The sequence below is a fragment of the Apodemus sylvaticus genome, chromosome 18 (assembly GCF_947179515.1).
Source record: "Apodemus sylvaticus chromosome 18, mApoSyl1.1, whole genome shotgun sequence".
Classification (NCBI taxonomy): Eukaryota; Metazoa; Chordata; class Mammalia; order Rodentia; family Muridae; genus Apodemus; species Apodemus sylvaticus.
The window spans coordinates 60,740,244-60,756,106 of record NC_067489.1 but is presented as its reverse complement, the minus strand read 5'-3'; the positions used below and the strand labels follow the sequence as shown (position 1 = coordinate 60,756,106).

Below are 15,863 nucleotides of genomic sequence, written 5' to 3'. Positions count from 1 at the left end.
TATTCCAGTTTTCTAGGTTAATATCCACTTATTAGTGAGTGCATACCATGATTCGTCTTTTGAGTCTGGGTTACCTGACTTAGTATGATGTTCTCCAGCTCCATCCATTTGCCTACAAATTTCATGAATTCATTGTTTCTAATGGCTGAATAGTACTCCATTGTGTAGATATACCACATTTTTTGCATCCACTCTTCTGTTGAGGGATACCTGGGTTCTTTCCAGCTACTGGCAATTATAAATAGGGCTGCTATGAACATAGTAGAGCATGTATCCTTATTACATGGTGGGGAATCCTCTGAGTATATGCCCAGGAGTGGTATAGCAGGATCTTCTGGAAGTGAGGTGCCCAGTTTTCGGAGGAAGCACGAGACTGATTTCCAGAGTGGTTGTACCAATTTGTAACCCCACCAGCAGTAGAGGAGTGTTCCTCTTTTTCCACATCCTAGCCAACACCTGCTATCTCCTGAATTTTTAATCTTAGCCATTCTGACTGGTGTAAGGTGAAATCTCAGGGTTGTTTTGATTTGCATTTCCCTAATGACTAATGAAGTTGAGCATTTTTTAAGATGCTTCTCCACCATCCGAAGTTCTTCAGGTGGGAATTCTTTGTTTAACTCTGTACCCCATTTTTTAATAGGGTTGTTTGGTTTTCTGGAATCTAACTTCTTGAGTTCTTTATATATATTGGATATTAGCCCTCTATCTGATGTAGGATTGGTGAAGATCTTTTCCCAATTTGTTGGTTGCCGATTTTTCCTTTTGATGGTGTCCTTTGCCTTACAGAAACTTTGCAATTTTATGAGGTCCCATTTGTCAATTCTTGATCTTAGAGCATACGCTATTGGTGTTCTGTTCAGAAACTTTCTCCCTGTACCGATGTCCTCAAGGGTCTTCCCCAGTTTCTTTTCTATTAGCTTCAGAGTGTCTGGCTTTATGTGGAGGTCCTTGATCCATTTGGAATTGCGCTTAGTACAAGGAGACAAGGATGGATCAATTCGCATTCTTCTGCATGCTGACCTCCAGTTGAACCAGCACCATTTGTTGAAAAGGGTATCTTTTTTCCATTGGATGTTTTCAGCCCCTTTGTCGAGGATCAAATGGCCATAGGTATGTGGGTTCATTTCTGGATCTTCAATCCTGTTCCATTGATCTGCCTGCCGGTCACTATACCAATACCATGCAGTTTTTAACACTATTGCTCTGTAGTATTGCTTGAGGTCAGGGATACTGATTCCCCCAGAATTTCTTTTGTTGCTGAGAATAGTTTTAGCTATCTTGGGTTTTTTGTTATTCCAGATGAATTTGAGAATTGCTCTCAATCACAATAGATGGAGAAACCAAGACATTCCATGACAAAACCAAATTTACACAATATCTTTCCACAAACCCAGCTCTACAAAGAATAATAGGAGGAAAACTCCAATACAAGGAGGGAAACTACACCCTGGAAAAAGTAAGATAGTAACCTTCCTTCATCAAACCCAAAAGAAGATAATCACTCAAATATAAAAATAACATCAAAAATGACAGGAAGTAATAATCTCTATTCCTTAATATCTCTTAACATCAATGGACTCAATTCCCCAATAAAAAGAAATAGACTAACAGACTGGATAAGGAAACAAGACCATACATTTTGCTGCATACAGGAAACACACCTAAATGTCAAAGACAAAAACTACCTTAGAGTAAAAGGCTAGAAGACAACTTTACAAGCCAATGGTCTCGGGAATCGAGCCGGAGTAGCCATTCTAATATCAGATAAAATTGACTTTCAACCTAAAGTCATCAAAAGAGACACTGAGGGACACTTCTTGCTGGTCAAAGGAAAAATCCACCAAGAAGATCTTTCAATTCTGAACATCTATGCGCCAAATGCAAGGGCACCCTCATTCCTAAAAGAAACTTTACTAAAGCTCAAAGCACACATTGCACCTAACACAATAATTGTGGGGAACTTCAACACTCCATTCTCCTCAATGGACCAATGAGGAAAACAGAAACTAAACAGAGACACAGTAAAACTAATTGAAGCTTTGGACCAATTGGATTTGACTGATATCTATAGAACATTTCACCCTAAAGCAAAAGTATATACCTTTTTCTCAGCACCTCATGGTACCTTCTCCAAAATCAACCATATAATTGGTCACATACAGACCTCAACAAATACAAGAAGATCGAACTACTCCCATGCCTCCTATCATATCACTATGGTGTAAGAGTGGTTTTCAATAGCAACAAAACAACAGAAAGCCCACATACACATGGAGGCTGAACAATACTCTACTCAATGACACCTTGGCCAAAGAAGAAAAAAAGAAAGAAATCAGAGACTTTTTAGAATTTAATGAAAATGAAGGCACAACATACCAAAATCTTTGGGACACAATGAAAGCAGTGCTAAGAGGAAAACTCATAGCCCTGAGTGCCTCCAAAAAGAAAATGGAGAGAGCATATACCAGCAGCTTAATGACACACTTGAAAGTCCTGTAACAGAAAGAAGCTATTTCACCCAGGAGGAGGAGAAGACAGGAAATCATCAAACTCAGGGCTGAAATCAATCAAGTGAAAACAAAGACAACCATACAAAGAATCAATGAGTCCAGGAGCTGGTTCTTTGAGAAAATCAACAAGATAGATTAAAGCTTTAGCCAGACTAACCAAAGGTCACAGAGAAAGTATCCAAATTAACAAAATTAGAAATGAAAAGGGAGATATTACAACAGAAACTGAGGAAATCCAAAAAATCATCTGATCATACTACAAAAGCCTATACTCAACACAACTGGAGAATCTGGAGGAAATGGACAATTTCCTAGACAGATACCAAATACCAAAATTAAATCAGGACCAAATTGATCATCTAAACAGTCCCATAACCCCTAAAGAAATAGAAGGGGTCATAGAAAGTCTTCCAACCAAAAAAAGCACAGGACCAGATGGTTTCAGTGCAGAATTCTATCAGACCTTCAAAGAAGACCTAACACCAATACTCTTGAAACTATTCCACAAAATAGAAACAGAAGGAACCCTACCCAATTCCTTTTACGAAGCCACAATTACGCTGATACCAAAACCACACAAAGATCCAACAAAGAAAGAAAACTTCAGACCAATCTCCCTTATGAACATCGATGCAAAAATACTCAATAAAATTCTTGCCAACCGAATCAAAGAACACATCAAAATGATCATCCACCATGATCAAGTAGGCTTTATCCCAGGGATTCAGGGTTGGTTCAATATACAGAAATCCATCAATGCAATCCACTACATAAACAAACTCAAAGAAAAAAACCACATGGTCATTTCATTGGATGCTGAAAAAGCATTTGACAAAATTCAGCATCCTTTCATGCTTAAAGTCTTGGAAAGAACAGGAATTCAAGGCCCATACCTAAACATCATTAAAGCAATATACAGCAAACCGGTAGCCAGCATCAAATTAAATGGAGAGAAACTTGAAGCAATCCCACTAAAATCAGGTACTAGACAGGGCTGCCCCCTTTCTCCTTATCTTTTCAATATTGTACTTGAGGTACTAGCTCGGGCAATTAGACAACATAAGGAGGTCAAAGGGATACAAATTGGAAAGGAAGAAGCCAAACTATCATTATTTGCAGATGACATGATAGTCTACCTAAGTGACCCAAAAAACTCCACTAGAGAACTCCTACAGCTGATAAACAACTTCAGCAAAATAGCAGGTTATAAAATCAACTCCAGCAAATCAGTGGCCTTCGTATACTCAAAGGATAAGCAGGCTGAGAAAGAAATTAGGAAAATGACCCCCACCACAATAGCCACAAACAGTATAAAGTATATTGGGGTGACTCTTACCAAACATGTGAAAGATCTGTATGACAAGAACTTCAAGATTCTGAAGAAGGAAATGGAAGAAGACCTCAAAAAATGGGAAAACCTCCCATGCTCATGGATCGGCAGAATCAATATAGTTAAAATGGCCATTTTGCCAAAAGCAATATACAGATTCAATGCAATACCCATCAAAATCCCAACTCAATTCTTCACAGAGTTATCTTGCTTTTTCTGAGGTGTAGTTTCCCTTATTGTAATGGCTTTTTCCACCTATCATCATTTTTAGGGCTGGGTTTGTGGAAAGATATTGTGTAAATTTGGTTTTATCATGGAATATCTTGGTTTCTCCATCTATGGTTATTGAGAGTTTTGTTGGGTATAGTAGACTTGGCTGGCATTTGTGTTCTCTTAGAGTCTGCATGAGATCTGCCCAGGATCTTCTAGCTTTCATCGTCTCTGGTTAGAAATCTGGTGTGATTCTGATAGGTCTTTATATGGTACTTGGCCTTTTTCTCTTACTGCTTTTAATATTCTTTCTTTGTTTAGTACATTTCGGAGTTTGATTATTATGTGATGGGAGGTATTTCTGTTCTGGTCCAGTCTGTTTGTAGTTCTATAGGCTTCTTGAATGTTTAAGGGCATCCCTCTCTTTAGGTCAGGGAAGTTTTCTTCCATAATTTTGTTGAATACATTTGCTGACCCTTTAAGTTGTAAATCTTCACTCTCATCCATACCCATAATCCTTAGGTTTGGTCTTCTATTGTGTCCTGGATTTCCTGAATGTTTTGGGTTACAAGATTTTTGCATTTTGCACTTTTTGACTGTTGAGTCAATGCTTTCTATGGTATCTTTGGCATCTGAGATTCTTTCTTCTATCTCTTGTATTCTCTTGTTGATAGTTACCTCTATGACCCATGATTTCTTTCCAAGGTTTCCTGTCTCCAAAGTTTTTTCTCTTTGTAATTTCTTCATTGTTTCTACTTCTGTTTTTAGTTCCTGGATGGTTTTGCTCAGTTCCTTCACTTGTTTGTTTGTGTTTTCCTTTAATTCCTTAAATTTAAGAGATTTTTGTGTTTCTTCTTTCATGGTTTCTGCTGGTTGACCCAAGTTCTCTTGTATTTCTTTAAGTAATTTTTGCATTTTCTCTTGATTGACTTATATCTGTTGACCCATATTCTCCTGAATTTCTTTAAATGATTTTTGTGTTGCCTTTGTAAAGGCTTCTACCTTTTGATTCATGTTTTCCTGTTTGTTTGTTTTTTTAAGAAATTTATTTATGTCCTTCTTGTATTCCTCTAATAGCATCATGATATGTGATTTTAAATCAAGATTTTGTTTTTCGGGTGTGTTGGGGTATCCAGGACTTGCTGTTGTCACAGGATTGGGTTCAGAAGCTGCCATATTGCCATGATTTTGGTTAGTAATATTCCTAAGTTTGCCTTTTGCCATCTGGTTATCTCTGGAGTTAGTTGGTCCTATTGTCACTGGCTGGTGTTTGAACCTCCTGTGAGCCTGTAAGGCTATTTTTGCACTTCTGGATGACTGGGTTTCCCATGGCACAGATTGCTGATGGGCTGCTCTCTTCTTGGGTGCTGTTGGAGCCCTGATGTGCCTTGCCCCAAGCAGTGTTCTACTCAGGTTGTCTCTGTGTACCTGGTGTTTCCTGTCTGGTCTCTCAGGGAATCAAGATGGCAGAGGCTGTGGGGCCTTCATCACTCTGCTGATCACTCTGCACGGCAAACATCCCCTGACAGGTCTGGCACACAGATGACCTGCAGAACTGCCCAGGCCTTGGGCACGGACAGAAGTCTGTTAGGCTTTGTCCAGAATGATGATAGACTTGAGATATCTCTTTGAACATGGTGTTGCTTGTCTGGTCCATCCAGAAGCCAAGATGGTGGAGGCTGCAGGGACTCCTTCTCTTTTGTTACTCCTTATACAATAAAGTCAGCCTGGTGGGATTCTGGCAAACTGTGAATAGCACTTGCACCCTTTGGAACTACAATGATATTAACTTCAGTTCTCCATCTCACCCACAGGTAATCCCCAGAGTGTTGTCCAAGGAAGCCTAAGGTGGGAACATGATTAGGCTTCCTTTCACATGAGGCCACTGTCTTTCCTAGATTGTACAATGACCAACAGTGTCTTTGAATTAATTGTTTAGTAGTTGATGAGAATAAAGGAGGAGTTTCAGTTACTCTTGTTAAGGAGACCTAGTTATTTTGTGGACATAGATGGTGAATAACAAGTGTTCTTTAAGTCTGAAAGAACAGAAGGAGAAAAGGGTATTATTGATGGGCTTCTATCTTTCAAAGTAACTTCTGCATTCCTTATTTCTAGTGAGGGTGACCTTAGAGAGCTCTATAAAGCGCTTTCAAATGCCTTACATTTGTCCTTTACCTATCTCAAGTACTCCATGTCTCAATTTGCCTACCCTTATAGAAAAGTCAAGATGGGGTTCTGCCATGACTTCTCAATATTATGATATGTTTCTCCTCTTTATTGTGAGTCATTTTGGTGGATACCTTATTGTTGCTCCACTTTTGCATAGAAAAATCAAACTGCTTGGCCATATGGCCTTCAATCTTTCACCCTAAACACAAGTAGAAGGGTCAAGTGTTCTGAGAGAATTGCACAACCTATTATCTAATGGCAGCCTGGAAGGTCAAATGTACTGCTCTGTTACCCAGACTCCTGGGTCATTTGTAGGCTCCATCTGGAGCATCCAACAAATTCTAACTGTAGTTTCTGTCCAGTGTTCCCCATATAGAGTTATAACTCTTACTTGAAAGTAAATCAAGAAAGTAAATCCTTTGCTACTTAATGTGTAGATTTCTTACATTACACCTCAGAAGTGATCTTTAAAATCCTCAGAGTCTTTCTTAAATGCTAACTATATATATATATATATATATATATATATATATATATATATATATATATATCAGGTAGTGCACATACTAGTGAGTGAATCTATGTAAACATATGTACTCTTTGTTGCCTTTTTTCCAGGTGAGAAAATTTGGAAACCATGTATGAACCTGTTGTAGAAAGTTCTGTCTTTTACAGGGGACAGTCATTTAGAAAGGTTGATGCATGATTGGCACTGACATTAGGTCACATGATCAATGAATTAGGTACATGATCAGAAGCTGCACAGCTTCTAGGAGGCCTTTGCTCAGCTATGATGGAAGGTCACATCCTTTGCATGGCATAATTTCCCAAATACTTTATGTTAGGCTATGTGGTTAGATTAACGCAATCTTTTATCACCTGTCTACATGTGAGTCTCCATGTATAGCATGTAGAAAAACCAAATGACAGTTAATGAAAAACCTACTCAGACTTCTGAAGTAAGTTTTGATAGTTTGTAGAATTTGTTTATGTTGTTGAATTTGTGAAATAGAAAAAGTATAAGAAAATATAGAATTTACTCCAGTAGTATATGTGAGTGAAATCCTTTGGTAATTTTTCTACTCTGCCATTTACATTTTTATAAGACTATACAACTATTTTATAGTTATCAACATAATTTTCTTTGTAAGAAAAATATTTTCCATATTAATTTTTAATGTTTACACTCTTACAGTAATATCTTCATTTATCGAGTATTGCATGAGTGTTTCATCATTTTTAAATAAAATTGTGATTTTTTCTGTATCATAAATACCTTATTCATAGTTGTATTGAATATAACTAACCTGCCATTATTGTTTTTGACCTTATTATAAACTTGTACTTGAGATTATTTAAAAAAAAAAACATATTTCCTCTGCCAAAGACACATAACACATGCATGCAAACAAAATAATATCAAAATGGCCATTGAATATTAATCAGTGCTCTAAATTAAAGTGTTAGTGTAAAATAAATGTGTAAAGTTCATATGCAGCAATGTATGCTTTATACGAATATTACAATGACCTGGGGTGGTGGCACATGCCTTTAATCCCAGTATTCAGAAGGCAGAGGCAGATGAATCTCTGTGAGTTCAAGATCAGTTTTGTCTAAAGAGCACTGATTAAGTTTTTCAAATTGAGTTGTGAGTATAATGATTTTGAACATTTTAAGACATCCCAAATGTATCAGCTGAGGTAATGTCTCCAACAAGTTACACTGCTGTGTGTTATACATAAATTTTAACTTGGCTTAACCTAGTTTGTTATAAAGAATATAAATTTTGGTGAGGTGGTACATTGTTGGCTATTTCAAATCTTTCCTGTTGTCTGCTATTTCTATAGTATTTTCTATAGGTTAACTCACCAATAATTGATGTTTTAAAGAGAATATTCATGAAGAATCCACATATAGCAAATACACTAATCAGTTTTGTCCCTAAGAATAACATCTTAGTAAGGATATCAACTATAATCACTATTCATAACAACTTAGGTTTTACTATAATGATTATAATAATCTGAAGAATTTACAAATTATAACAGGGTATTAAGAATTTGTGAAAAAGCCTGGTGACTTATAAAATGTTATAAGAGAATTTGGAATACAAAAATATTGTGTTTTCTATTAGAAACACAAAGGTTTTCTCATGCAAGAGACACTGTGATTGCTATTATGCTCTTTAATACATTGAAGAACATTATATAGGCCATTATATTCTATGATAGCTACTGAATACCAATTTAATATTATTTAACTCTGAGATATTTTTTGAAATTTCCCCTTATTGTATATAATTGATATAACTAACTTGGTATAAAATGATAAAAATTACTCAACAGTTTTCTCCTACATTGTGACTTAAATACAAATGTGGAAGCAATACTGGATTATAAGGCTTATCTTGAGAGACAGAGAAAAGAAAAATAAGGTAGGAATAAAAAATACAGGTAATCAAGAATTTAAAGAGTGTATATAACTATAGGTTAATTCTACATGCAAAAAAAAAAACCTTAGAGAGTCATAAAACACTACTAGATGTAAAACATGAAATGTCCACTAGATATTTTAACTAATAGTAAAAATAGAAGGCATTTTTTAATCAATGGAAAAATTTCTCAGACTTATTCCAGATTTTCTATTACAACTACCACTATCTAAATAAGTAAATGTATATAATACTACAACATTTTAGATGAACTCCCATAAAAATAAATTTTTATATCTAACCTTGGCTGCATTCAATTTATTTTTACATCTATCATTCATTCATTCATTCATTCATTCATTCGTTTGTTTGTTTGTTTTTGCTCCACTTCAATTGAAAATTTAAGAAGTCAAAATCTTCTCATAAAATTTTATAATTGTGATTCCAGATATTGCCCCTAAGAGTTAAACATATGGTGTATTAGATACAAAAATCAATATAACGTGAAGAAAATGTTTTCCACAATTAGAATTCCCTCCAAGTATAAGCAGTTTTCTCACAGAACCTGTTCTGGTAAATCCTTGTCCTCCATGTGGTGGGACTGAATTCCTTTTAAGACAATACAATGATGCTACTTTTTCACATGCAGTGGTTACCCTCTGCCTTCCTCCTCCTTATCCTCCTCCTACCTCTGAAATCTTCTTTCCTTCTCTTACTTTTGTGCTTCTTTGTTTTATTTTCTTGAGTTTATTTTTGTTGTTTGTTTGATTTTGTACATAAGTCTAAAGTCATGGTGAGATTGAACAAAACCAGTTCAAAAAGAAACAGTACATATGCCTTTCTGACGTTTGTTCTCAACATAAAATAGTCTCAATGAAAACAAAACATACTCAGGGAGGAAGATAAAATTAAATAGCAACACATTTGCTTAACACTTCTAATTGCTGTGTATCACAAATTTTCTCTCTTTCACAGTACATGTACAATAACTAGATTTAATAACAAAAGGAGCAACATGTCTCATTTATGCGATGACAGAAAAGAAAGCATAAAGAATATAATGTTACTATTGATACTTAAATAGAATATGATCATGTGGAAACAAAGAATAAAATTGTTGTTTAATGTTAGTGCTTATGTGTGTGTATATATATATATATATATATATGCATAAAATCCAAAGGCAATAATATGAAAATAGTTATGTATTCCATTATGTTTCTCACTTATATCTATACACAAAATCCACCTGATAAGCCTGTGTCTATTCAGTGTCTCATCCTTGACAATTTCTGCTTCATTTCTACAGCAGAAGTTCAGAATTGCGCGATGAAATATATAAACTTTCTAGTTTCTTTCTTTACACACAAACACACACACACACACACACACACACACACACACACATGCTGTTTTACAAGCAATGCCTATTCCTAAGATACCCACCCCTGTTTAGTTCAACTTTCAAGTATGATAATACTACATATAATAGAAAAGATCTTAAAGCCACCCATATTGTCCTCACAGGATTTACTTTATTTGATGCCCTGCTCACTTCTAAAGCATCAATATTGCTTATTGATTTAGTCTCACAGCAAATACAAAGCAATGTTTATATAAACTGAAGAATTTAACATCCATGGTCTAACAAAGGTGTTTTACTGGAGAATAATTCCTAGTTCAGAAAGACCGAGAATAAAAATCACATTAGACTTTGCCTGGAGTAAAGAAGCAGAGACCTTCATCTTTTCTGTCAATTTCAAGAATGATTACCTTTCAGTCAAGTTTGAATGGAGTGAAATCTTGATTTCTTCTGGCATTCCTAAATTTTAATGAATTCAGAAACTATTTTAATTTTTTATTAGAAAAGGAAAGATTAAATACACTTCTGCAAAGGTCAATTACTTCTCTTGATAACAAAAAGGGGAAACAGTATAGAAAGATGCTTTATGAAAATCACATCCACTGCAAGTATTTCTGCATAAGTAAATCTACATTTGAATTGCTCTAATTTGCCCCATCAGGTTTTTATGTTTAACTATTTTTGTACCATTTTAAAATTTTTTATTGAGGGCTGTATTAAAGTTCCATTCTTCAGTGTTTAAATTAAAGTTTTATAATTAATATGATTATATTGTAATTCATGAAAATGATCACTTTTTATATTATGCCCTTCATTTTTATGTCTGTATGTATTTTGCCAGAGAGTATGTCTGTGTACTCCTGAGACCATGGAGATGAGAAAAGGGTTCAGATACCCTGGAATTGGATTTAAGGGAGTTGCATAAGTTTAAAACCCCCTATGTGGATGCCAAATAATCAAACCCAGGTCCTCTAGAGGAACAACCAGTGTTTTCACTTGATCTTTTTCCAGTCCAAACAAGTCAGAAAGTCTTAATTCACATATTGGTTATATAATTTGCCTAAAACCTTCAATCAGATTTCTTATGAAACCTACTCTTTTATCCCATCCAGGAACCAGAACTTGGCCCCAGTTTAATGACCTGCTTCTACTGAGTTTGTGATAGAAACATCACTACAATCTAATGTCTATTTGCTAAGCTGATCATAATAGACAAACATGGGGAAACTAATCACATAATCTGAAAAGGGAACTCCTAAATAACAGGACTAGGGTGTGGGCACCTGAAAGTTCTTTAACCTATAGCACAGTAGTACTCACTCTCTGCTTATAGAGTCTGTGAATGGAGAGCCAGACAAAGGACCCTAATATTCTTACCTTCACCCATTTTCATCCTCTACTTAGAAGATATTAGAATAATAATGAACTGAACAATTACCAAGCTATTCCCTCTAAAATATTTTATCTTCAGGTAACACATAGATAGCTTAAGATTATATGGTTTTTTTTCATATAAATAATCCTGCATTTCACTTACACTCATTTTTTTAGAGTGAGTCACTAGAACACTTTGACGTAATTTCTTATGAAACTTCAGTTCTTTATTTCATGATGTTTTATGCAGTTCAGCCTCACTGTTTACAGTGAAAACACTCAATACTGGATGGTCCAGAGGTTAAAGGTCACTCAGTACATACAATTCTATTCACTAATCCACAGAAAGAGAGTGGGTTAGGATAACTAAAGACCAATATTGATTTTACATTTTTATTTTATTTTATTTTATTTTATTTTATTTTATTTTTTGATATATTCTTTATTTACATTTCACATCTTATCCTCTTTCCAAGTTTCTCACCCCCTGGATAGCCCCTATCCCATCCTCCCTCCCCCTACTTTTCTGAGGGTGTTCCTCTACCCACCCTACTTCCACCACTCCCTCTCAATGCCCCTACATTGGGGCATCTATTGAGTCTTCATAAGACCAAAGACCTCTCCTCCAAATGATGTCTGACAAGGCAATTCTCTGCTACATATGCATCTAGAGCCATGTGTACCACTTAATTAATGGCTTAGTCCCTGGGAGCTCTGGGGTGTCTGGTTGGTTGATATTGTTGCGCTTCCTATGAGCAACTATAGTACTTTCTCTAACTCCTCCATTGGGAACCTCGAGCTCAGTCTAATGGTTAGCTGTGAGGATCTGCCTCTGTTTTTGTAGGGCTCTGGTAGGGTTTCTCAGGAGACAGCCATATCAGGTTCCTTTCCGCAGTGGAATCCTTGGCATCCACTGTAATGTCAGGATTTGGTGACTGTTTATGGGAAGAATCCCCAAGTGGGACAGTCTCTGGATGGCCTTTCTCCTTCAGTCTCTGCTCTACACTTTATCTACATAATTGCTCCTGTGAGTATTTTGTTCCCCTTCTCAGAAGAACAGAATAAAACACACACATTAGTCTTCCTTCTTTTTGAGCTTTATGTGGTCTGTGAATTGTATCTTGAGTATTCAGAGCTTTTGGGCTAATATCCACTTATCAGTGAATGCATACCATGCGTGTTCCTTTGTGACTGGGTTACCATGCTCAGGATGACACTCTAGTTCCATCGACTTGACTAAGAATTTCATGAGTTCATCATTCTTAATAGCTGAATAGTACTCCATTGTGTTAATATACCACATTTTCTGCATCCATTCTTCTGTTCAAGGACATCTGGATTATTTCTAGATTCTGACTATTATAAATAAGGCTGCTATGAACATAGTAGAATATGTATCCTTATTAAATATTGGAGCAATACTGTATTGTATTGGTACAGAGACAGGCAGGAAGATCAATGCAATAGAACTGAAGACCCAGGAATGAGTCCATACTCCTATGGTCACTTGATATTTGACAAAGGAGCTAAACATAGCCAGTGGAAAAAAGACAGCTTTTTCAACAAATGGTGCTCATTCAACTGGAGGTCAACATGCAGAAAAATGCAAATTCACGCATTCTTATCTCCTTGTACAAAGCTCAAGTCCAAGTGGATTAAGGACTTCCACATAAAACCAGATACACTGAAACTTATAGAGGAGAAAGTGAGGAAGAACTTTAAACACTTGGGCACAGGGGGAAATTTCCAGAGCAAAACATCAATGGCTTATGCTCTTACATAAAGAATCATCAAATGGGACATCATGAAATTTCAGTATTAATTTTAAATGTATTATTTTATATCTTCACATACAATACCAGTATTCTCTGAAAATGACATTCATGAAAATAAAATTTTAAAATATATATTGAAACAGAAAGGGAAAATGAAATCAGAATATATTCCATGATAAAAACCATTTTCAATAAAATAAAAAATATATGGATTGTTTTGAGGTTTATTTTACTGACAATCCAATCTACCCAAACAACTGGTATTAGCAAGCCTACATTTCACAGTACATGTTGGACTATAAACAGCATAATCAAAAACATTTAAAAACTGAGTTTTAATTACTTTATAAGTAAATACTGTCAAGTAAGGCTCATAATATAATTTCAAGTTTGTGGAAATGACTTGATGGTAATCTGTTTTCCTATGAAACTAACTTTAAAGAGAAGGATCATCTACAAGGGCATTATATTGAATTCTTTAAAGTGAGGTAATAGTATAGCTCTTATTATGAACAAGAATGTCCCAAATGCAAGTACTCTCTTGCCTAAATATAATGTTGGATTTATGTTAACACACCACTCAAAAAAATCCACTATTTTCTGCTGACTCAAATTATTATCAATGTTCTTATAAAATTTAGGGTTCAAGTTTACTTCCCATGTGTCACCATCAGTTTGGATGTTTACATGTGTACCATTTATTATAACTTTGAAAGTTGGCATAGTGATTTGCCTACTATTATCATTTGGCTTTTAATAAATCACTTGTGTTTTATCCATTACCTTGTACATAATATTGTATAATACAGACTCAATATCATAATCAATTTACTGAAATATAAGTCATAATGAGAGGAACCCAAACACAATGAACCCACTGTAAAGAATAAAGCCTACCTTTATCTCACCTTTCAACTTTAGCAAGCAAACACATGGCAGCTTCTCCACCAAACTTCTTCATACCCAATCACAATTATATATGCACTAATTATATTACCTTAGTCATTTATTTTTTTAGTCTAGTTTTTGTAATGGGATTTATAATTGTGGAATACATGAGGACATTTTGGTGAAATATTTCCAAATGCAGTGGGTTTTATAATATATAGTCTATGCCAAAATATTCTGAAAGTAAAGAATTAACTGCACAGTTATAAAAACAAAATGAAACAAACAAAACAAGAATGAGCTGAGCTGAGTCTCTCTGAAAGACCTCATATATACAATTTACTAAAGTCAAACCAAAAATACAAATAATCCTTCAATGGTGCATTACTGAATTCACCATGGAGTCACTGTGTGATATGCTGTCAAATTTAATGGAATACACATTTGTAAAACAATTAATTCATGAATAAACTATGTGGAAGGAACTATGAGGTTGTAATTACCTTGCCCCATAATCAGCCAAATCACCTCAACTTCCCATGTAAGCTAAGTTCTTCAACACTACTGAATCTTTTAATCTTCTAACATAGTGACTAGGAAATCAGAATAATGTAGAAGGAAACCAGGGGCATTGAAAAAATGATAGTACCAAATGTATTAATGATAATCAAAAGTATAAAATTGGCTTATGGCTGTTCCTTCCAGAACCTCAGTGCTTCCAAAGAGTTATTGGAAACTTAAATAAATGACATAGGGGATAAGGTATGAGTTTTTTTATAAATTTAAAAGTTCTGACAAACTATAGCTATTATTGATGTAATAGCAATAATTATTACTTATGCTTTGTCTAATTTTATCCACAGAAAGGAATGAAACATTGGTTTTCAGATATAAAGGCTCATTCTAATCATAACACTAGTAGTTCATGTTTCTAAAATTTTCATATAGGAGAAATAAGTGCCATTCAAATTACATTCCTAACCAGTGAGGTTATTATTATCACTTTAAAGTAAATAAATTACAAAATAAACACATAGACAGAGGGCTGATTAACTCAGTTTCTTACTGTATCAATTACTTTTGTGCAATTGTGTCCAAACATCTGATATAACTGCAAGGTAGATTTGCTTTGGGGAATTCATGAAAAGAAGTTGGCCAATAAAGCATGGGGAGGGGGGAGGGGAGTCGGGAGGGATATGTCAACACATTGAGACAGTAGGTTATCTGATCTCAGGGAGGAAGGGTAGACAGGAAGGGCCAGGCTATAAAATCTCCAATCACACACCCAATTCCTTGAGGTGGCTTTATCTCCTAAGATTCCAGAACCTTCCAGAGCAGTAACAACAGGTAAGGATCACATGAGCCTCCGCGGTCACATCATATTTCAAAACACACCATGGGTCAAGAGGCCTTATTTATTTCATGCTGAATAAGTAGAGCTGTCCTCACCTGTGAAGCATAGGAATGACCGTCAGAACCACAGACCGGGCTGGCATAGGCTATAGGGCATGGCTTACAGGTGGATGGAGGGAGGCCTCTCCATTGTTTATGGCTTCCTCCTGCTTCTTTCAGACTGTTAGCAAAAGAGACAAAAAGAAAAAGAAAGAAAGAAAATAATCATACTTTGTGCATTTGATTTTTAAAATTATGTTTGTATGAAACTGTTTTTTTCAGACCTGTCATAAAATGCTTGATGACATTGAGTTACAACCCCATCTAGATTTCATTAATCTGTGCACACTGCTTGTTCATCTTGATCTTTTGTTTTTCTCAGACCTCCAGAGTTCTTCAAATAAATCAGCACAGTACTCTT

At 35.4% G+C, this 15,863-nt stretch overlaps 1 protein-coding gene across 5 annotated transcripts in view; it reads right to left on the bottom strand.

Moving 5' to 3' along the window:
* Spock3 (SPARC (osteonectin), cwcv and kazal like domains proteoglycan 3) overlaps nucleotides 1–15,863 on the bottom strand; it is a 436,085-nt gene that overhangs the window by 150,533 nt on the left and 269,689 nt on the right. For 4 of the 5 annotated variants that reach the window (XM_052162253.1, XM_052162254.1, XM_052162255.1 and 1 more), the window contains one exon: nucleotides 15,500–15,623. The exons of the other annotated variant lie outside the window; for it this stretch is intronic. In XM_052162253.1, coding sequence (XP_052018213.1) covers nucleotides 15,500–15,623 — 124 coding nt within the window. The remainder of the gene's footprint in view (nucleotides 1–15,499; nucleotides 15,624–15,863) is intronic. 5 annotated transcript variants of the gene reach the window in all.